The sequence below is a fragment of the Daphnia carinata genome, chromosome 1 (assembly GCF_022539665.2).
Source record: "Daphnia carinata strain CSIRO-1 chromosome 1, CSIRO_AGI_Dcar_HiC_V3, whole genome shotgun sequence".
Taxonomy (NCBI): Eukaryota; Metazoa; Arthropoda; class Branchiopoda; order Diplostraca; family Daphniidae; genus Daphnia; species Daphnia carinata.
The window spans coordinates 10459947-10480845 of record NC_081331.1 but is presented as its reverse complement, the minus strand read 5'-3'; the positions used below and the strand labels follow the sequence as shown (position 1 = coordinate 10480845).

General features: G+C 41.8%; 4 protein-coding genes across 5 annotated transcripts; 2 read left to right on the top strand and 2 right to left on the bottom strand.

Annotated features, from left to right (window-relative positions):
• The first annotated feature begins 100 nt into the window (after window positions 1-100).
• Window positions 101-3446, top strand: LOC130692548 (uncharacterized). Of its 2 annotated transcripts, XM_057515690.1 has the most exons (4): window positions 101-690; window positions 1319-1972; window positions 2684-2969; window positions 3035-3446. In XM_057515690.1, the coding sequence occupies exons 1-4, from the start codon at window positions 101-103 to the stop codon at window positions 3098-3100; spliced, it is 1596 nt and encodes a 531-aa protein (XP_057371673.1). In that variant the 3' UTR covers window positions 3101-3446. The 2 variants fall into 2 exon arrangements, with proteins under 2 accessions (XP_057371673.1, XP_057371681.1); XM_057515698.2 differs by lacking the exons at window positions 2684-2969; window positions 3035-3446 and adding an exon at window positions 2073-2674.
• Window positions 3447-5970: 2524 nt separating this feature from the next.
• On the bottom strand, window positions 5971-10014 carry LOC130692452 (zygotic DNA replication licensing factor mcm3-like). The gene is made up of 12 exons (XM_057515565.2): window positions 9823-10014; window positions 9623-9735; window positions 9355-9563; window positions 9152-9282; window positions 8831-8930; window positions 8613-8751; window positions 8215-8552; window positions 7936-8117; window positions 7376-7501; window positions 6977-7300; window positions 6601-6909; window positions 5971-6541 (listed from the first exon to the last, which is right to left on the bottom strand). Exons 1-12 carry the CDS (start codon window positions 9892-9894, stop codon window positions 6077-6079), a joined length of 2508 nt encoding a protein of 835 aa, XP_057371548.1. The 5' UTR covers window positions 9895-10014; the 3' UTR covers window positions 5971-6076.
• A 1492-nt stretch (window positions 10015-11506) lies between these two features.
• Window positions 11507-18730, bottom strand: LOC130693225 (protein argonaute-2-like). The gene is made up of 15 exons (XM_057516357.2): window positions 18442-18730; window positions 16613-17033; window positions 16311-16537; window positions 15901-16245; window positions 15623-15819; window positions 15328-15551; window positions 15016-15263; window positions 14824-14952; window positions 14576-14742; window positions 14313-14497; window positions 14139-14232; window positions 13818-14054; window positions 13536-13735; window positions 13423-13464; window positions 11507-13356 (listed from the first exon to the last, which is right to left on the bottom strand). Exons 1-15 carry the CDS (start codon window positions 18500-18502, stop codon window positions 13248-13250), a joined length of 2886 nt encoding a protein of 961 aa, XP_057372340.1. The 5' UTR covers window positions 18503-18730; the 3' UTR covers window positions 11507-13247.
• On the top strand, window positions 17539-20583 carry LOC130693004 (uncharacterized). The gene is made up of 4 exons (XM_057516112.2): window positions 17539-17913; window positions 17975-18354; window positions 20064-20217; window positions 20285-20583. The coding sequence occupies exons 2-4, from the start codon at window positions 18240-18242 to the stop codon at window positions 20526-20528; spliced, it is 513 nt and encodes a 170-aa protein (XP_057372095.1). The 5' UTR covers window positions 17539-17913; window positions 17975-18239; the 3' UTR covers window positions 20529-20583.
• Window positions 20584-20899: the final 316 nt, after the last annotated feature.

Sequence of the window (20899 nt, the reverse complement as noted above, 5' to 3'; positions counted from 1 at the left end):
CAACGGAGAAAACTTTCTACTTTCAACTATAATGCCATCAACGTCATAGAATCTAACGATGGAACCAAGGTTAATGTGAAAGAAACGCTAGGCTGTTTTCATGGCAGACACTCGCTTACCGGATGTGGTTCCGGTCAAAGGACTGGCTACAGGAAAGGAAGAAGTGCTAGACAACGTTACGAACGAGCAAAGCTGTGAAAGTGATTCGTTAGCTGATCGATCTACAATGCCCGATTGGCACATCACCGTTCTTAATCAGGATACTTCATCAGACAATCCTATAGTGCAAATATGGTCTAGTAACGATTCAAATCAGTCGGATACTTCTCTAGTAAAACTGGCGCCGGAAGAAATTTGCTCCCGGCTGGGGCAGATTGAACAACTCACAAGTCGAAGCGCTAGCCAACTCTCGGATTCCGGCATCGATTCTCAGCTGGCGAGTCCCACCGTGATAGACAACAAGTTGCACGAACAATCCTTCGTATTGGACCTGTCGGCGAATCACTTAACTGTGCCAAGCCGGATGAAACTAGGAAGTCTGCGCAGCAGTCTGGAGAAGCATCAGCCAAACTTGAAAGAAGATAAACCCTCCATCGTTGAAAATAGCGTGCACGGCACTGGAGAGCAAAAAAGCGATCAGTCACAAGTTAATTCTACATCAACGTCATCCAAATTCCTACCTCAGAAAAGGTCAGACTAAATTCTAGACGTATCCATGTTTCTAGAAAAAGCTTTTAACTACAGTATGTAAGGGCGGACTTTCATTTATGCCATTAAAAACAGCATGGCGTGCATCGTGCTGAGGGTTAGTTCCAGCCAAAAATCAATATTTTCCTTATGAATGCGTGATGAGGGCGACTAGAAACGCCGACGGTAACGCTGATGGCTGATACGTGTTAGACGTAGATTAGAGAGAGCAATAGTGCCATGCACAATAATAATAATGACAATGCGAAGTGGCTTAATGTTTGATTTGTATGGAAATGCGTTCCTTACCCCGCTTTCAAATTATAGCAGCTAATTGTTGGGTAGCTTTCATCCTTTCGGCTGCATCATTGTTAAACTGCAAGATGGATTCCCAGTGAATTCCAAGGATGGCTGAGCGGCTTTGTTTCGTGAACTGCTTGTTTTCTTCTCTGTGCTAGACGTATATTTTCTAAAAATAAAAAAGGCGCTCATCCGCACTACTTTTTACGTTCCAAAGGAAATGTAAAAAGTCAAGGCAACCACGAGGGGACCATCAATTTTCCATTTGACCCCAATTTGCTGTGTGGTTTCACGATAACAAAAAGAATCTTTATGTGATTATTTACTACAGGCACCACCGAAATTTTTTGCCTGTGGATTACAGCTTGGATGGTTGGCCACGATCAGAACATTTCCAAAAGATTCGATCGTTGCCTAGTGAGTGTGAACAACAGATGGAGGTGGAAGAGACTAACAATTCGGCGGCCAGCTGGTCCGATTCAACTGGAACTCTGATTACAACGGTCGGTCGTAAACAAAAAACATCTTCACCCAAGATCTGCGTTCAAAAGGATGTCTATCAGCAGCCCAACATTGATCGGGGTTTCGACGAACACTCGTCCATGATCAGCGAACACAGCTGCAGTTACGATTCGCAAGAATCATCACATTTTCTAGCCGATCACGAACTTGGATATTCACATTCACGCAATCCCAGTTTCGGCTCGGTTCGTAGTGAGTCCTGCATAGAGAACGTCGATTCACGATCGGACGGCTCAGCCAACAAACCTTCTTCACATCTTCATTCGGGAATGTTGTCCAGAAGCTCATCTCGATCGACTTTTCTTTCCGTTCCATCTAAAGTTCCTAATAGCCTCTGGCTGTCTTCAACTTCCGATCATCTGCACCAACCCGATAATAACAAGGTCATGGAACGCCAACTGTCAGCTAATTCACATTTGGGATCCACGTCGTCGCTGATGGCATCACACTTCAGCCTATCAAAGTATGCAATCACATAATTAGTATTGTTTTTTTTTTGTTACTGCTTGAGGGGATTTCAAAACCCCGATACATAACACGTCATTGATCATTCACGTCTGCAGGGAAGTATTTTCCTGGGTGCAAGACGGAAATCCGGCTCTTGTTTTTATCAAATAGCTGCAGAAAGCGCCGTCACGTCAATTATGAAAAACGTCTATGACAGGCGTGAATGCCACGCCTAAACGTCAGATGACACTGTTTCGGCGTAAAAGAGAAATCCTCCAGGACTAAAACAAGATTGCATACTCTAGTCATCCGATCCCATTGTAAAGCATCGTCTTGACCTACATACAGGAATAATTGGTGTACATGGATTGTATAGGCTGGAAATGGAAGGATGGGTTTCTTTGGCTTTGATCTTACCACGACGCTTTTGTAAATGCGTATTCTGTTGTACAAGTAGCAATGTGGAGTAGTTTCACGTTATCCAATTACGATCCAATTTCCATGCGCCCTCTAGCGATTTGCTCAGTATACAAGGCAGATATCCCTTAATTTGGAATCCTTGACTTATAAATGAACATTTACGCAGAAGACCAAAGAAAAGAAATAGCGAACATTCCCTTTATGTCTACGAGCCTTTCTGCGAATTCCAGAGCTTCCATTTATGTGAATAGTATACCTTCATATGTGCAGAATGTAAAATAATTGATCATTATTTCGGAACAACCAGTCCATACCTGAGGCTGTGCCTGAACGAAGGCGGAATCAACGACGCGCTGCTGTTGAGCCTTGCTGGAGACGAAATGAACCACCCTGCCGTACTGGACATGTTCGGTGATCCTTATTGCGACGCAGCATCCGCCGTTCAGTTATCGCTTACCCAACGGCTCGCTTTTCCTCAGCTGGTAGAGAATGATCTGGAAGCCGATAAGCAAAATCATCGGTATCAACAACGAAACGAGCTCCCGAGAGAGGAGAGTAGCCTCAATTTCTTCGCCAAAATCATCACCTTCCTGGTTAGAAATAATATATTTTAAAAAGAATAAAGGAATTGATGCTAACAGAACATACTTCGTGACAGGTTCTTGTGTTCGTTATCGTCCTCGTAGTAGGTGTTCTCGTCAAAATATCGCACACACCTCGATAGCCGATGGAATCTCATCTTTTTTTAACTGTTAAAAAATTTAATTAAAACGTTGTAAGTGCAACGGCTGACGTGTATAATTGAGTTATTTTAATTTTTGTATACTCAAAACTGTTTGCGTAGGATATACGTTTCTAAATATGAATTTTTCCCCAACGTTGTTTTGCCGCGTGGGGGGGAACTGCTGTTTCCAGTCAACGTGACGTCAATTCACTTCTTCGGCTTTCACGGGTTTAATTCAATTTTGCCGAGCGACGGGAGCCAGTGCGTTCATTCGCTGCTGATAAACGGCGTCGTAAGAACGATTTATGCACCGTTCTTGTACTTAAAATACAGTTGATTTCTTGATTCTCTCTTTAATTATGCGATGCTATCCACCGCGAATCATTTCGTCTTGGACTATTCGATGGCCAAGGCCATGTTATTGCACGAGAAACTGGAACAGGACACGCAAACGCGTGACTTTTGCACGAAACATCTGACTTGTTTCCCTTGGTCTCGTATAACAGATCGATACAGCGGCTACATGGGTGACTGCACTCAGGGACTTAGCGAGAGACGATAGGAAACAGCTGCCGCAAAATCCTAATCCCGAAAAAAACGCAAGGGCGTGACTTTACTTTTGAATAGTAAGACAACCCATAAAGATATTTTCTATAAATGCATACAAGAAGGTTACCTTTAGTGAAAGACTGCTGGTCTATACTTATGGGGAAGTAAGAATTGTGTACCTTCGTAACTTTAAAAAAGTTATCGCCATCTTTATTTCACTGGTAAAATTTACTGATGAGCCAAAATAACTGGAGATTTAAGTTAAAGAAGGGACAACCTGCAGGACGTAAATGTAGATAATTAGTAAAGTACAAGTTCAAAATACCTTCTAATAAAATTATCTTACATATTGCACACGACGAGAATAATTTCCATAATAATACGACAACTAGCTAATATTTTTATCTTAAGGAAATGCTTTTTAAAATTACCTTTGACGGCTGCCTTGAAAAGTTCGTCGGCTGGCCATTGTTGTTCCCAAGAAACCAAGTGATCGACGTTGTCCATCCGGTTGCAAGAATTCAAGGAAATGGAGCCATTGCTTTTCCAGTTAATGGATATCAAATTTGTTTGCTGCCACAAACAGCAGCTGGGCTGTGACTTGGCTAAGTGGTGTAGACGGTTGACCTGAGTACATGGAGGATCTCTTCGAGTATCTTAAGGCGAAATGTCTGGGATACTAATCTTTCCCGCCTTCGCATACTGCATCAAGAAAGCAAATGTGGTACTTCTGGCTGCTAATATAGTAGCGTGACTGTCCGAATACTGATCACCTCAAAGCAAACTTGAACATCATAGTTTTCTATTCGTAAATTCATTTAAGTTAAAGCATTTTCTTCACTGTCGGTCGAATCCTACAACCTTACTGCGTCACTGTCACTCAGGCCGTTAGCTGGAAAGGAAAAATCCATCAAACTAGAGCCTTATCTGACATATTATCTCGTCATCTAACACCGACACTTTTGTTTTACGTCGTGCAGCTTGAAATTAATCTCCGTTGACATTGACAGAAACACCGTAAACCAAGTCACAATGTTGGAAATCACTATCTACATCTCTCTTCCCTGGTTTGTTTCCACCAGTTTTTGTCCATACCATCAGACGAATTTCCATTAAAATCACATTTCAGAGCCCTTTAAAGGCACAGTTGGATAGCATTTACGTCGTCAACCTAATGGCGACCTAAGTAATACCAAGGTGAAACAAATTGGAGTGCCTTTATACCAGTTTTTCTGGCCACAGCTTTCCAGGTGATGTGCGTTAGCTTCTCAGTCGTTTGACGATACAGCACACTACATTTTAGCTCGACAATAACTAGTTTTGTGTTAAGACCTAACTGAGCAATACGTCGTATTAAACTGTGGAAATTGATGGGGACTCGCTTGTCGCACCGGCACTTCAACAGGTCAGCTCAGGTTAAATGGGAACCAAGCAGACGACAACACAAGTTTTCTTCCATGCTTTTCCTTTGTTTCAATTCTTTATTTCTTTTAGTTTTGTTTTTAACATCATAAGCTGTACGTAAAAAATATTTATCAATTTAAAGGCAGTATTTGTACTATGCATTAGATATAGATAGAAAAAGTTACAACTTAAGTTAACCGATAGTTAAGTTAATCGAGCTCGAGTTATGTTTCCATTTCAGCGGTTCAGAATTATCTCAGAATTATCACAATCATAAAATATTTTCACCTTTCCATGAAGTTCAATAAGTTATATTGGTCGTCATTACACTGATGCTTGATGCCATATCGTAACAACCTGCAGCTGATGACTCTGGTGTAGTCTGCGTCATAGATATATGTGGACACGCCAATAAGCTGCTGAACTGTAAACGTGGATTACCTTGGGGAAAACAAAGTATTAACCTGGTAAAATCGAATAGCATCCGGAATTTAGTATTGGCTCATACGTTTTATAGCCAGTGTTTTGATGGAGATCTTTGCGAGATCAGAGAACAAGGGAAATAGAGAAGGCCACCAGAGACGCCACGGCCTAGTTTTGGTTCTATTACCATTGCTCGGAGCACGAGGGACCAAATTATTTGGACAGCTCCAGTGACCATGGTGAAATGAAAATTCCTAGAAAATCGAATTACTGGATTGGTGCACCATTGCTGTGCTTAAAAACGTGTTGGCTGAAAAAGCTTGCTATCTTTACAAGTTCCAAATCAAATAAGTGAATAGTGTTCTCTTTCATGAATTTAAATAATTTCTTTGAAGTTTGTAAAAGTTGCCCAAATCATTTTACCAAAATCAACGTTTAAATTTGTGCTGTCGTTTAAAACCCATCTAATACTAGATCTAGTAAACTACTTTTCTTTGCATTTTCAATTTTATTATTGAAGTTGGACCGAGAGAAAAGTAGTGCATACGGGAAGACGTTAAGAATTACGCCGATACAAAGTTCTTAAAAAAATAATACGAATTAGATAAGGAAAATGATGTCGTCGGCTACCATGATCTGATTAGCATCCGTCATTCGTTCGAAGGCTGCTCGAATTTCATGGGATTGGAACGGCTGACCTGCATGTTGTTCAACCAGGTAGTCGCGGAAACGACTTGAAGGCAGTGACTGGGCACGTGATTCACGGAATAGTTGAGTCAATGACTTCTTGAACAAATTGAAACGCTCATCCGTAATGGAGGCGGGTGTATCGTCTTCATCGATAGTGTCCATTGGGACGGAGTCTGTACCTAAACTAGACATTTGAGAAGTAGTCAAATCTTGCGTTCCCCTTTTCGGACGTTTGGTCGTAGAGCCACTAGCTGTGGTCGGCTGGCTAGTGGTGGTATCAAATTCGTAAGGATCATCTGGAGTGGTTCGAGTTCGCTTTCTTTTTTGAGAATCGGCTGCAGATGTCATCGTTTCATTGGCACTATCTTCTGCTTCCTGAAATCGGCAATTTCTTGTCAGAAAGAACTAAGATCAGATGGCCGTTAAAGTTTTACCTCTTCGTCCTCGGTATCGCCTTCATCTTCTCCTTCGCCGTCGTCATTCTTCTTCTTCTTTCGCTGTTTCTCTAGCACTCGCTTAAAGTATGCGAATTGGACGAGTTCAATTGCCGAATGCGCGTCATCAGCGTCAATGACTTTAGATAGACGTGCACGGGCGTGGGCCGTCGAAAGACGGATCAGCGTTTCGAGGGCACGAGCAGTTACCGGCTGGGTGCGCGCTACGTCGGGGTTTTCAACTTCGTGAGAACGGAGTCGCGAATATTCTTCGGCAATGGCGTCAGCTGCTTCTTGCGACAATGTCGGCTGGACTCATGAAAAGAAATGGCATGGGAACTCGGCCAAATGTTGGTACTTGAAATAATGAACTAACCTTTAGTGCTCGCGCGACGTGGATGTACTTCTTCATAAACTGCATACTAACGATTTTGTCCGTTTTGGAACGACTAGAGCCGTGCAAAAGGGCATCATATTTCTCATAAAGCGGCGTCTCTTGGACGGTGGCTTCGTTTTCATCCGGATTGTTGGTCGAGAGCATGTCCAAGTTCATGGCAAGCGGGAGCGGATCTCCATCTTGCTCGTGAGAAGCTCGGTAACGATGCATCCGAACTACGTGGTCGGCAATACGACGGTCTTGTTCGACATCAACCAGATCCAGTACGATAAACAGCAAATCGAAACGAGACAAGAGCGAATCCTGGATAAACCAATCCACAAATTAGATTTGGTTAGTTAGATTTCCATTAGCTGTAAGAAAAATTGTAATAAGTACCTGCAATCCAATATTTTCCATCGGTGTCTTGTACTGATCATAGCGGCCGTAAACTGGGTTGGCAGCAGCAAGAACAGAACAACGAGCATTTAAACGAGCATGGATGCCAGCTTTGGCGATGGTAACCTAATAAAAAAGACAATTTATAATGATGGTTGGTGATAAAACGAACGGGGTCAAACATAAAATAAAGACAGGAGAGCCAGTCGATGGACAAACGAACTATTTTGTATGGTTAACAACCACCTACTTATATCGATTTCTATAAATGTTTTAGCACAAAAGAAAAACAAATTTAAGGTGTTAGGCATTTTCGGCATTTGGTATAGAAAAGTTAATGGAAATAAACTAATAAGATCGCAGTGCAAAATTCGTCCGACATACAGGAATTATTTGTTTGCTGGAGGAACTTACGAGACACACGTCAAATTGCTGGGAAACAAATAGTAAATACTAAAGTTACGCTGTGATGATCATTAAACGCATAAAATATCTAGGCAACTACAGACAAAAATGATGTCAAGGTCAGACGAGTCATGTCGTAATCGTAAAATATTTACCGATCCTTGTTCCATGACTTCGTGGATGGCTGTACGATCGATGTCAGACATTTTGTCGAACTCGTCGATGCAAACAACGCCGCGATCAGCTAAAACCATGGCTCCGGCTTCCAATCGTCGCTCACCCGACTCGGGATCTGTGGTAACGGCTGCCGTTAAACCAACGCCAGACGAACCTCGGCCTTGAAAAAAATAATGATACTTTGTAATTAACCAACTGCATACCAGTAGAATCAATATAATGGGACCATTGGAAAGCAGCCAGTTGTAAGATGATACCTGTTGTGGCGACGGCTCTGGGCGCCGTAAAGAGGACGTAGCGAAGAAGTTGTGATTTGGCTACACTAGGATCGCCAATTAGTAGAATGTTGATATCACCACGGAGGCGTGTACCGTTTGGCAAGACCTTCTCAAGACCACCAAGCAGCATGCAAAGAAGAGCTCGTTTAATGTACTCGTGTCCGTGGATCGATGGCGCCAATGATTTCGCCAAGAGTTGGAAGACGTCGACAGATTTCATGCGAGAAAACTTTTTACATTTGCGAACATCATCACTAGTGATCAAGATTGATGCTTCTTTGCTCAAAGGTACAATGTTGCAGGCCAGTAGAATTGTCCTTAAAAGAAAAAGGCGAAACTTAAAACCAATCCTGCAGGAAAAAAAATATATATGTTACTTGAAAGCTCCAGAAGTGTATCCTCCTTGTTTTCCTGGTAACGATCTAAAGGTACCGATAACCTGGATACGATCGCCAGGTTTGCACCGATCAACCAAGTCATTATCACAAATAATGTCTACAGCTCGAGGTAGTTGCCCTTTGTGCGAAAGTCGTAAAGAAGTGTTAGCGTGTAACATGAACAGTGGCAACAAATAATAAAATAAAAACTGTTATACCAGCAGGCGCTTTTTCTGGCATTTCCTGGATCGTCAGAGTTTGATGATCTCTGTACGACGATAGACCGTACTCTGTTTCCAGTAAGTTACCATCTTCATCCTAAATATTAAAAAAGAAAGGTTGTATTTAGTTTCTTTATGGCTATTCTTTTTTATTATATCACTTCGTATTTTTCGTATTATATTAATTATAGAACAACGATACTTAACCGACAACCAAAAATTTACTTTGCAACATTTGATATACATCTTCTATAGCCCTGACTTTCACCGACATTCTTCCAGAAAAAACTTCTATATATCAAAAAGCAATATGAATACCTTTGTTGGGTAAACAGCGCTTGATGGAAAAGCATCGAAACTTGTCAGATCGGTGTAACGTCGTTCGATAGTTTTCTTTGTTGCTGGGCAATAGTGCACACTGCGGACGATTTTCGGTCGAACCAGAGAACCTAATTTTGAAAGAAGTGTTTAATCATACATTTTTATGAAACACACAAAAGGGAGCCAGGACGGGTTCATACATTTAGTGACAATGCCTTCTACACAGACTAAATTTCCAATAAAACGAGAGGTGAGAGTTCTTGGGGTGACATGTTTAGCTCCAAAGCTTCCTTCAAAGCCAATAAAGAATTCTTCATGCTCTTTGATATAGCTGGAATCAATGCCTCCAACAAACTCTCTAAGAGCTCTTTGGAATGCCAATTGCTCCTCAAAAGCATTGGTGAGCAGCCTAGAATAAAAAATGTTACATAATAATCTTTTCCCTTTTGAGTGCAATATTTTTCTTACCTATTAGCTCTCACAGCATTTACACGACGGAGATCATTGATGTTAACTATTAATCTAGTTTGTTTGTTGCTCACCATATCCTTCACTAGCTGTGTGTAAATTCCATCACGGTTCTGTGAGAGATAATTATGTTAAAATAGCAAAAAGTCGAAGAGAGAAAGAAATTCTTTAGAGGTGTTTTTAAGACCAATAGATCTTACATAGTCATCAAGGAATTCAGCGTATTCACGCTGGGTGTCTCGAATCCGCTGGTCAACGTCTCCTGCCGCCATCGTAGAAAATTAGTAGCAAGAGGCACTTAAGAAGGGATAAAATAACTAAATCAAAAGAAAATTTCTTAAAATCTGAACGTGAAAATGTTCGCCAATGTGGGCAACTGCGAGCAAGCAGACAACAGCTACACAATGAAACTGAAACATCAAATCCCGCCAAAATAGTATACTGGACTAACGCCATCTGCTAGTGGCAGCATTAAATGACGTGCCTAAACTGGTACTTATTGGCGCGCTATTTAAAAACCCTTTTCACGCTTTAGTTTGACGGAAAGGAGCTGACAATTACGTTTGGGAGTAAACAGGCTAATACGCCCAAGTGTATTATAGACGATACAGTTTTCCCCCTTGCGATGAAACAAATGGGTAAATTATGCAAGGTTGGGACGTGGACGCATGATTTTTACGACAGATAGATGGATAGGGAGAAAAAGTAGAGCTATTTTCTGAGGACTACATGATAACATTATTCTCACTGATGATTGACCCCAACATTGACAGCGCAAATGATTCCATTTTCTGTGGTTATGTCTATAAAAGCGGAGAAGTCTTCCATTATCTTTCTATTTGTTTAGATCCAATTCCAGGCGCAACAAATATTCTGTGTTTTCAACTGAGATTGATCCGAAGAGCTGGGAAAACAAGAACGAGAGACGATCGTTCCTTACCCGAAAAAAAGATATGCCCAAAAAGAGATGTGTTCGTTAAATGTTATTCATCGAAATCAAACTATTACGTCTATATTTTTTTCTATATTTTTTCTTAACTGCAAGCTAAGAGGAGGCAAAGGATAAGATGATGGAAGTAAAAGCTGACTGGAACTTTCAGAACGGGACGTGAATGGGATCACTAAACTTTGTTTTTGTTTCTTGTTGTTTTTTTCTTTTCTTTTTGGATTCCTATCTGACTTGGAATGTCGGTGCACGAAAACAGAAACACCAGGAAAGCAATCCGGATTCTACCCAGTATTAATAGCTCACATTATTTAGAAACTTTTGAACGGATTCAGTTGAGAAAATTTGGGCAGAAGAGCTTGTCTTTGTTTTAAGGGTTTTGAACACTTAGTTTCTTTCCCCTCTTTGAATCCCACATTTTTTGTTTTTAAACAAAGGGAAAAAAAAATATCCCGTACTGAAATGAAATCAAAAGACCTACCGGAAACTGATAATAAGGAGGAACAACATAGAAAAACAGAGATGGGCAAAAAAAAAAAAAAAAAAAAAAAAAAAAAAAAAAAAATTTTTGTAGAAGGAAAAAGGGTCACCATGCGCAACATAAAACAGAAAAAACATGAAAAATACACTCACGCACATACATACATGTTGGAGGTAAATGGCGAGGAGGGAATATGATGCAGTAGAGGTAAAATTAAACCCAAAATCATATTTTTTTTTTCAAAAGCCGAATTGTCGGAGGGATCGGGAACGTGAGCGGAGGAAAGATTTTCTTTTTTTAGGAGAGGGGGACAAGGACGGGTAGAGATAATTAGAGAAAAAAAACTATTGTCGTCGAAAGAAATGGATCAGATATGTCAATGGTATTCTGACTCGTCTAAAATTGAATTCCTTCAGGTTTCACTAATTAGCAAATAGTAGCCGAGAGAACAATTCGGCACGTTTTTCTTTTGTTTATAAAGCAGCTACAGGTACACGAGGAACATAACTCAGTGACAAAGAGCGGCAGGCGACAAAGGAGAGAAACCAAAGCCAAACTATAGTGTGTGTGAGAGACAGAAGGAACAAGATAGACGCAGAGAAAGGGAAGAAAAGAAAGAATTGATATTTCTCACGTTTGCAGAGAAACGATATGGCTATTAAACGCTCGCAGGAATTCCTCCCTACCCTCCAAAATAGAAAAAAAAAATGTAAGAACAACGCACACAACTAAATGCTACAAAACGCTTTTCCACGATCCAGTCAAACAAAAACCAAGACATGTTATGAAAAGATATTCTTTAAAAAAAAAAAAGGAAGAGAAGGTCAAACTTTGATTGGGGTCGAGGAGTAGTATTACACTGCCAACTAACTTCTTCGGGCTGACGCGAAACGCCGAATAGGTGGGTGAATATTTTTTTTTTGTCCTCGAAATATTGTTTTGAAAAATTTGCGTCAACTCACGTTCTAAGAGCTGCCCTAATGTGGTGGGACCGCTCGCACTCCACAACACATACGCCATTCACACTTGCAATCACGCATTTTTTTTTTTATTATTATTTTTTTTTTTTTAGGAAAGTAGTCGATGTCGGTGTGAGAAGAACTATTATTGGGGAATAACGATATTTTTGTCATGGCAAAATGGCTTTCTTTGCAGATTGTAAATGCGCGTACTATTCTTTCTCTCCCTACTTTCCGTTTTGCTCGCTTTATCTTTTACATTTTGAATGGAGGATGAAAGACGTTTGTAGCGCGGAAGAGGGGATCGGCGATTTTTTTCCCACCAAATTTGATTAGAAGTGCATCAAAGAACAAACGTATGCGGAGGGTTCTCTATCCAAGATAATTTTTTAAGGATTAGGTTTGAATTTACGTGCACCAGTTCAAATACAGATGTCATTTCAGTTCCCGAGAAACGAAACAGATGCTTTAACACCAAGAGGTGGAAGGACAGCTTGGAGCGTTCTTAAAAAGAAAGTGATTGATAAACAAACAGATCGGTAACGAAGAAAATGTCAATTAAATTTTGTCTTGTCTCTTAAGTAGCTACGATAGGTCAGGATTAAGGAAATGCTAATTGATTACGATTCTATGTTTGCTTGGTCCGTACTACATCCACACGCTGGGAGGGAAATGCAATTGTCCATTCGAAAGCTACTAAACGAAGTCCGTTTTCGCTTGATGCCCTAATCCTTTCTCACACGTCTTTTCTTTTTTTTGTTTTTCGTTTTCTTCGTTTTTGCGACCATCAACACGAATGTGCTCGCATCGATGGATTTTCTTTGAAGGATTTTAGGTGTTCCGAAAATCCAGACGGCAAATAGATAGTTTTGAAGAGCAAAGTTTAGATTAAAAACCCCACCGAAATGCTTCGACTTTTGCTATAAGGGTGAAAAATACATGAAAGACTTGACGGCCGTGGACATTTTGTTTTGTGACGGGGATGGCTCTGTTAATGGGATGTGAAATGCTCCTCCTTGCACGCAAGATTCAGGGATGTGGTGGCGGTGGCGATGACATGAAAATAGGTGTCAGATATTGTGCTCACAAGCTGACCTTCCAAAATAGCTAGAGAAAACAGCGTCAAGTCACGTGGAAATATTACAAACCATTTCTGCTCCATTCTCATCCGATCCAATTTACACGCGATGACCAAACGGCAACTTACTGGGAAGGAGGGTGAATTTGATGATAGTGCTTTTAAGCAAAGTACATGACTTTCTTGGTATCGGCGTGAACAGTGATAGCGCGAGCCATGGCGCCAGGCGTGCGGTCCTCGCTGCTTCCGCTTTGATGCGAACCTTCTCCACTATTGGATGGAAATCGAATTAGAATCAACACGTTTTGGAAACCAACGATTAGAAGAATTATTTACCTGGTGTAACTCTTAATGCAATCCTGTAGTGATCCTTCCCCACTGTAAACGGGAATAAAAGTTAATCGAGATTAATACGTTCACTGTTTGCCGACCACACTTGACAAAATTACCTGTCGTGTTCCTTCTCCACTAAGTGGTATCTAGCGCGGAAAGCCACAAGGTGGGCGTAATAAGCCGGCGCCGGAATGGAGACGGAACGAGTACAGCGGACGTAAGTGTGGCACAGTTGGTAAGTCAAACACTGCAGTTCGTCAGCGTCGAAGTGATTGTCGTCCCACAGAACGTGGTAGTGGCTCGGACGGCTAGTGCCCTATAAGAAATTAAAATAAAGCATTGATCTATGTTATAATCAAACAATATAGTTGTGAATGAGATTGGAATCCTCGATTTACCTGAATGCCTTGATGCGAGCACAAGTAAAAGTCGAACTCGGTGGGATGTGTGATGCCCGCATCGACGGTGGTACCGGCGGGAATGTTTCCAGACTTGCCCGACTGCTCTTTCTTGTCGGCGCAGAAAAGTCTTGTGTGATGGCGCTTTTGAACAACGATAAAGGTGATACCCGGTTTGTAGTCCGGTTCCAATTTGATGCATGCCTCGCGGATGGCGGTTAACTCGTGTTGCAAAACCTGGGAATTAAATTGTTAATTTTTTAAATTTTGCGACTTGCAAACTCGACTGGTCAAATACTTCTAATTAGCAGAACAACTTACGGTGCTAAACTGGCCTTCACTGGCGCCATCGCGGTACATAATAATTCGGTTTGGCTTGAAACGTGTTGTTTTGTAGAACAGAATCAGAAGTTCTCTGCAATAATTAGAAACAAAAATTTGTTAGCCATTCACATTACTTCATGGAACGTATGATGAAGGAAAAGCTTTTCTTACCGAACCATAGCACTGAGTTCTTGAATGACTTCTTGGCGGTGCTGCTGGACGCGAACGGTTGCGGCGTAGCGCGAAGGATGAGCGTCCATCGAGCCGACAACAGCTGCGATCGAGGGTTTCTTGTTGTCACCAGCCGGCGGATGAGTTATATCGGCTCCGAGGAAAATAACTGGTTCATTGAACACCTATGAATAAACAGGAGAAAAAATCACACATTAGAAACCAAGAACATCCGACATCAAGCACGTATTGTGATTTATTACCTTCGGACGAATAGTAGGAACGAGGATACTGTTGACACCGCCAAGTTTAACATTGATCTTCAGACATAAATTGGACAGAGTTTGAGGCGACGTTTTGTTGACATTTTTTGCTTGGACACACTGTGTGGCCATTCCCAGGACTGTGTCTCCCACACGTTTGACTTCGGCTGTTGATCAATGAAAATTAAAGAATGCGTTTTATTATTTCAAGCCAAAGAACTGAAACAGATTGATGGAACTGATCGTACCATAGACGGGAGTTTTGCCGGGTAGAACAACACACACCAGTTGGAGACCTTGGAAGGTTGACTTGAGGTAGCGGAACATGGGCTCCACTTGATCGGGACCGGTGGCATACTTGCAGAAGCACGGTTGACCTAAAAATTCAAATTTGATCACCAATGGACACTAGACAAAGGAAACATTTTTGTTGTTCTTACCAATAATGGGCATGCCGGCGTCATTGCTTATCTTTTGCAATTGCTGGGTGAAATTTCTCAGCGCGTCTTCACGCACTGTTCTTTGAGGGGCGAAACAGGCGATGGCCCAGACACGAATCTCGACACCGGTGAAGAATTGCTTGCCACGCATATCCCAGACACCTTGATTGGGCAGTGCCTGTTGCTTGGTTCTTCCCCCATATTGTAGTTTGGGTGGGGGAAGCACGCGACCACGCACTTCCATCATGCTAACGAAGAGATAATGACGCGATGAGAACCCCGACACGAATGAACATGGTAAAAATCATTTACCTATTGGATATGGTCAGGCCAAATTCTTGGACGTAGGGATCGTTATTAAAGTCAGCCTTTCGTATTAGGTTATTGATTTCACGCTCGCGGTCGGGGGCCGATCGGGCAGTAGCTTTGATCATAGTCGATGTTTGCATGTCCGTTAGTTTCTTTATGCACCGCTGCCCAGCAACAATGTTGCAAACTTCCAATGGCAAGTAAGTATGTTTGTGCTCTTGTCCAACCTAATAAAAATATCAGGAAAATCGAGCTGATGCATTTAACCGCAACAAGTTACACTAAAAGTTAGACAAACCTGCAGGCAGGGCAGATGCGGGTAGCGCAGTTTCATTTTGTACTTGTCCAAGAAATATTTAGCCACTGTGCATTCGACAGTCTGGCCATTTTCCAACTGCAGTGGGAAGGACTGCATTTGAGCCGGACGACGTGTGACGTTGCATACACGGTATTTTCGTCTCATTGTTCCACAATGAGTGATTTCGATTTTCAAGCCTGTGATGATTTAAAAACAGTGGTTTAATAAAAAGGTACCTACCAAACTAGTTTTAGGCGACAACCCACCAGCGAACCCACCTTTGATCTCTTTGGTGAATTTTACTCGCTGAGAATCCGTCAATGGTTTCCTCTGCTCGTTAACATCGCGAATGTCTAAGACCTCGCACATAAATTCAATCACTGGTTGTGACTTGTAAAAAGCCGTAGCCGAAACGTCAATATTTAGCATCATCTTCCATTGTGAAGGGCGGACAGACTGGTGGAAACCGAACCAGACTTCGCGACCGCCACCCAGAGGATGGTAGTAGCCATCAGGTGATGAGAAGAAACTCCGGCCAACCGGAGTGTAAGTCATAGAAGGTAAATGGCGCATAACCACGTCGAGAGCCAAAATGGCATCCATTGGAATCGTACGAATGCGACCTACAGGGAAATCACATAACATTGTAATTATTCATACGCAAAGAACGAGCACGTAGTTGACATGCCTTCCAAGGCTTCCTCGAGGGCATAGAGGGACACTTTGGCCAGCCATTTAATAGCAACATGGAACACACGATCTTTTCCTTCGCCAGGCAGCGTAACGTCCAACTCGACTCGTTCATTGCCAATTGGCAGAGGATCTCGAGTATACAAGTTGCTGCGACCATCAAAGACGGGTTTCAGTGCTCCAAAAATTTTGCTGTAGGCGTGCACCATAGTCTCAATAATCTCCCTGTAAATCACGAATTCATTACTAACAATGTTACTTTACAGTGAACAACACTAACACCCCCTGGCTAATTCTCACCGATTGACTTTTCTCGGGCACTTGTCTGGTTGAATGCTGATATCATAGTGGTGAATGTAGCCTCTTGGCATCGATATTTGAAAATGGTTGGCTCGAAGCATGATGGGTCTACCCTCACGACCAAGATTGGGACGACGGGGACAAACAAACATAGGAAGTTCTGGTGCCGCAGCTTGCGGCGTGGCCGAAGCCATTGGTGGTGGTTGCTGTGTTGGAGGCATCATAGGTGGGACCGGGGCCATAGGGGCCATGGGAGTCATTAAAGCAGTACCTCCTCCACTTCCACTACCGCCACTCACTCCACTCAAACTTGTCCCACAATTACTGCTGGTGCTGCTGCTACTGCTGTTGCTTCCACTTCCAATACCTCCACTGGATACAAGTGACTGGGCTCCAACACCTGAAGGGCCAAGTGCTCCTGCTGCAAAGGGAAAAGAAATTTTTAGAATATGTATATGGCAACAAACACTCAAATATATAATAACATAAAACGGTATCAACTTTTAAGCTCATTGTCCTCTACTACTAACTCCATGGTTATATTTCACTCAATGATGCAACTCACAAAAACTGAGAGATATGAAGCTTTCTGTCACAATTGCCAAGATTATGATCCGACTTACTAGTAGATTACGTTCAACGATCGTTTCCAACCCCCCAGTAAACGTTTTTAATCTCAAGTAAACTAAACGTATGGAAGTGGACTGAAGCATATTATCGACGCTCACACGCCCTTGCCATTCCCTGTGTTAGTCATCCAGCACTGTCGTATACGGAAGGAATGCAAAATCAAGGTTAAAAAACATTTTAATGAAACCTTAGCGAACAACAACAAACGATTCTTCAGATAATAATTGTATGAAAATTTTAATCACTGTGCCTGTAGGGCGGTCGTCTAAATCATATTCGGAATCGAGGGCAACTTACGCTGGCCAACAGGGTACATAATACGTCCACACGATTCCACATCGACAAGTTTGGCGCCGTTTAAAAAAAATTAACGTTTGACAAGAGCGAAAATCACCAAGGAACAACAACTTCTTGTATAGATGGATAGAATAATAAGTTATTGAAGCAAAACACCAAAGAAACGAGGCACACAACGACGCACGGAAGTTGTGGCTCAAAACCCCACAAAGGCCCGTCCGTTTCCCTTCCTTCCTTTTTTTTAACCAAGATGGCGGCGCGACCAGACGCAGGGAAAAATCCCTCAGCAGTAGAAAAACAAAGCGGCAACAAGCAAAGCAACGTCGTTTTTAAAGAATAAGAATTTTTATCTCTTTAAAATTACTTGTTTGCAGGTGACAACTGATCAAAATTAATCAACTAAAAATGTTTCAAAACTTAAAATTTACTCAGCAGATTCGACGCATAGTTTTAGCTTCGTGGTAGAAGCTTCAATGACAGAAGGAGAGTGGGAAAATGCCAAAAATCCAGGACACCTTTCTCAACAACAAACCAATCGAGTTTCTTTATGAAGCAAATTTTTCTATACAAGTTCCTAGAAAATTCAGTCGATTGCTAACAGCCTAGAGCGCGTCGTGCTACTGTTGTCAGTGCCCGAGTACACTAAAACCATTGAATTCTCCCGATTGAACAAGACATCACAAGTTTCACAACATACGGCATGTACGGAGCAATGGAGAATCTTGTTTTAGTCCATGTCATCTCTTGGACAGTTTTGCTCACCCAGTTGCTATTCACTACTTCACTGGCAACCACCACACTTCAAAGCTTGGCAGGTAAACAAACCAAAAGACTTGGCAGACTAAGAAAAGTTTTGGCGAAAGGGTAGAATAAAAGACATATAAGTAAAAGCCAAAACTTACTGCCATTGACATATTTATCCATAAGAATGTGAGTGTTGTTGAGAGTACAAGCGACCCCCATTTTGCTTAACTCTAAGACGCACCACTCGACTACCCTTGTAAAATGTGTTGTGTGCGAGATATCCCCCGCCGACTAATGCGCAGTTGCGCCCTGCCGTATACCAAAAAATCGCACGCACGACGACCGGGAAAAAAAACTGCGCGATAGACACCCACTGCTTGGTTCGAGATATCAGTCCCACAATCTCTTATGGCACAAAACAAACACACACACACACACTAGAAAGAAAGATTTCTTTCTCTTCTTTTCTATTTGTTTTTTTTTTCTACTAATGAGAGGAACGCCTGAGCTACGACCACGCACTGTCGAGTCAGCCTAGAGACAATTCTTCTTCTTTTACCACTTGTCTGTCGGACAAAAATGGAGGAGGGGGACTTTTTGACCCTTCGGATTTTTTTTTATTATTATTAATATTTCGCCCTCTTTCTTTTTTACATTGGGGGGGTGGAGTACTCCAACTTTAACCCTGTTCTTCCACCCCCAATTTAGTTACACGCCTGCAGCCAATGGAGAAACAATCCTCCTCCCCATTAGAGAAGTATTTTTTTTTTCCATTTATTTTTAAGCCATTCCCTTGAGTTAAAAAGTACCTTATCAGATTCTTGGCATCCCATTTAATGTCATTTGACATTGAGGTTGTCGTAGTGTGGTCGTAATGAAACCCTTGGAGGTTGGATGACGTTATTGCATTTCTAGTGAACGCTGGTTGCCTGGTTGGTACTTTGACGTTAGTCGTGTTGTCATTTTTCTTTGGCTGTACAACCAAAAAGCAACACATGGTTTGTGGTTTGCAAGATGAGCCCGTTGTTGCAATGTGGCTGATTACTTTCGCCACCTAGTGCCTGGTTATTTATTGTTTTCCAAATCACCAATAGATGGCGAGACCGCTTTGCGTTTTTCCTATTCTATCGATTTTGCTTTTTCAATTATCGAAGACATCGAACAATCGTAGCGAACCGATCTACATTTCTAGGAAATTGCTCTTCTGCAACCAGATACCTCTATCGTGGTGCCCAAAAATATTGACTGAAAAGACAAATTAGGAGTTCATCGCTGATTACCAAGAAAGCTAATGAGATAGATCGATGCGTGGCAAGTATCATAGTTAAAGAGGTAACAAGATACATTCAAACGCAGTTCTCTCGAGGGATTTACTTACCCGAAAGTTACAGTTGGCGATAACAGCACGAAATTGAATCAATGAAAGCGGGGCTTTCAGCCAAGAATCAACAAAAAATGAACCTTATCTTAGCTCTTTAGTACGCATGACGTAAAGGCAGCTTCCTCCTGTTTTTTTAGAAGTTCGTCTATTCAGATGAAGACTTCTTGGCATAGGTAAGAACCGACGTTCTGGAGCTTATCATTTATACACCAAATACGAGAAGATGACAGCCAAGATTTAGGGATCATCTGTTGTATACATACAGCTGACCAAAATGGGAGGCAAAAAAGCAGAATGAGAGAAGTCGTCTAGTACACACGGCAAGAGCTGGGTCAATATCTGGTCGAGCTAAATGAAAAATAATCGCGCCAATTTTTATTTCTCATCTATTATTTACAGACGGTCCAATGCGATGTTACGCTTGCACGTCCACCTCAGAGAGCAGTCCATGTGAAACGGATCCAGCGACTCTACCTCATGGAATATTAGATACTTGCGCGCGGGATGCGTGCACGATTGTAAGAGTGGAAGAATGGCCGTCTCAACGTGTCAAGTACGTAATCGATATCATTGTTGAAGTAACAAGAATTTTATCTGTACTTTCAATAAAAAAAACGAAGGAGCTTCTATCGAGGATGCGACGGGAGGACTAAAGTCTTTGAGCGGAACAACTGCCAGATCGAAAAGGATGAACGGACTTGCTTTACGGCGTGCGTGGGTGACTTGTGTAACCTCGGTGACGGTCTCGTAGCCGACAACATTGTTCATTCAGCATCGATTCCAGCTGGATCTGGCTGGGCATTTATCGCAACAACTGCTGCTGCCGTCGTCACATTCTCAACTATCTTATTATCTGCTCTCTAAGTTGGCAAAGGACGTCGTACTACTGACAAATCAATACAGCCAACTTTGTTCCCGGTTCCTGATAAATGATTGCGGCGTCAGATCCTCTTGGTAAAATAGGTGCTGATAATGCGTTCCATTGAGGCCGGTTGAGGTGCCTCAGTGACTACGGCTATCAGAGATGAGAAACGAAGTAAATACTATCAATATCTATTGAAAATAAAAGTTGGGATGAACGAAATATTAATGGAAACATTTCTACCTAGTTTTCTTAAGTTTGTCAGATAAACTTGGTTTGATAAAAGTACTCGTGGATGGTGTTACGACTTTTAAACGATAACATAGAAGACTTTCGTCTCCTAAGTCGATATTCGCTAACTAGGTTCACGATA

Coding starts and splice junctions, on each gene's coding strand:
- LOC130692548 (XM_057515690.1), top strand. CDS start 101: ATGGCAGACACTCGCTTACCGGATGTGGTTCCGGTCAAAGGACTGGCT. Junction 691..1,318: donor AAATTCCTACCTCAGAAAAG/GTCAGACTAAAT, acceptor TATTTACTACAG/GCACCACCGAAATTTTTTGC. Junction 1,973..2,683: donor TCACACTTCAGCCTATCAAA/GTATGCAATCAC, acceptor CGGAACAACCAG/TCCATACCTGAGGCTGTGCC.
- LOC130692452 (XM_057515565.2), bottom strand. CDS start 9,894: ATGGCGGCAGGAGACGTTGACCAGCGGATTCGAGACACCCAGCGTGAA. Junction 7,502..7,935: donor AAGTCATGGAACAAGGATCG/GTAAATATTTTA, acceptor CTTTTTTATTAG/GTTACCATCGCCAAAGCTGG. Junction 6,910..6,976: donor ACGTCGCGCGAGCACTAAAG/GTTAGTTCATTA, acceptor TCATGAGTCCAG/CCGACATTGTCGCAAGAAGC.
- LOC130693004 (XM_057516112.2), top strand. CDS start 18,240: ATGTACGGAGCAATGGAGAATCTTGTTTTAGTCCATGTCATCTCTTGG. Junction 18,355..20,063: donor CACACTTCAAAGCTTGGCAG/GTAAACAAACCA, acceptor TATTATTTACAG/ACGGTCCAATGCGATGTTAC. Junction 20,218..20,284: donor TGGCCGTCTCAACGTGTCAA/GTACGTAATCGA, acceptor AAAAAAACGAAG/GAGCTTCTATCGAGGATGCG.
- LOC130693225 (XM_057516357.2), bottom strand. CDS start 18,502: ATGGGGGTCGCTTGTACTCTCAACAACACTCACATTCTTATGGATAAA. Junction 14,953..15,015: donor CGCCGGCATGCCCATTATTG/GTAAGAACAACA, acceptor TTGAATTTTTAG/GTCAACCGTGCTTCTGCAAG. Junction 14,743..14,823: donor CGGCAAAACTCCCGTCTATG/GTACGATCAGTT, acceptor ATTGATCAACAG/CCGAAGTCAAACGTGTGGGA.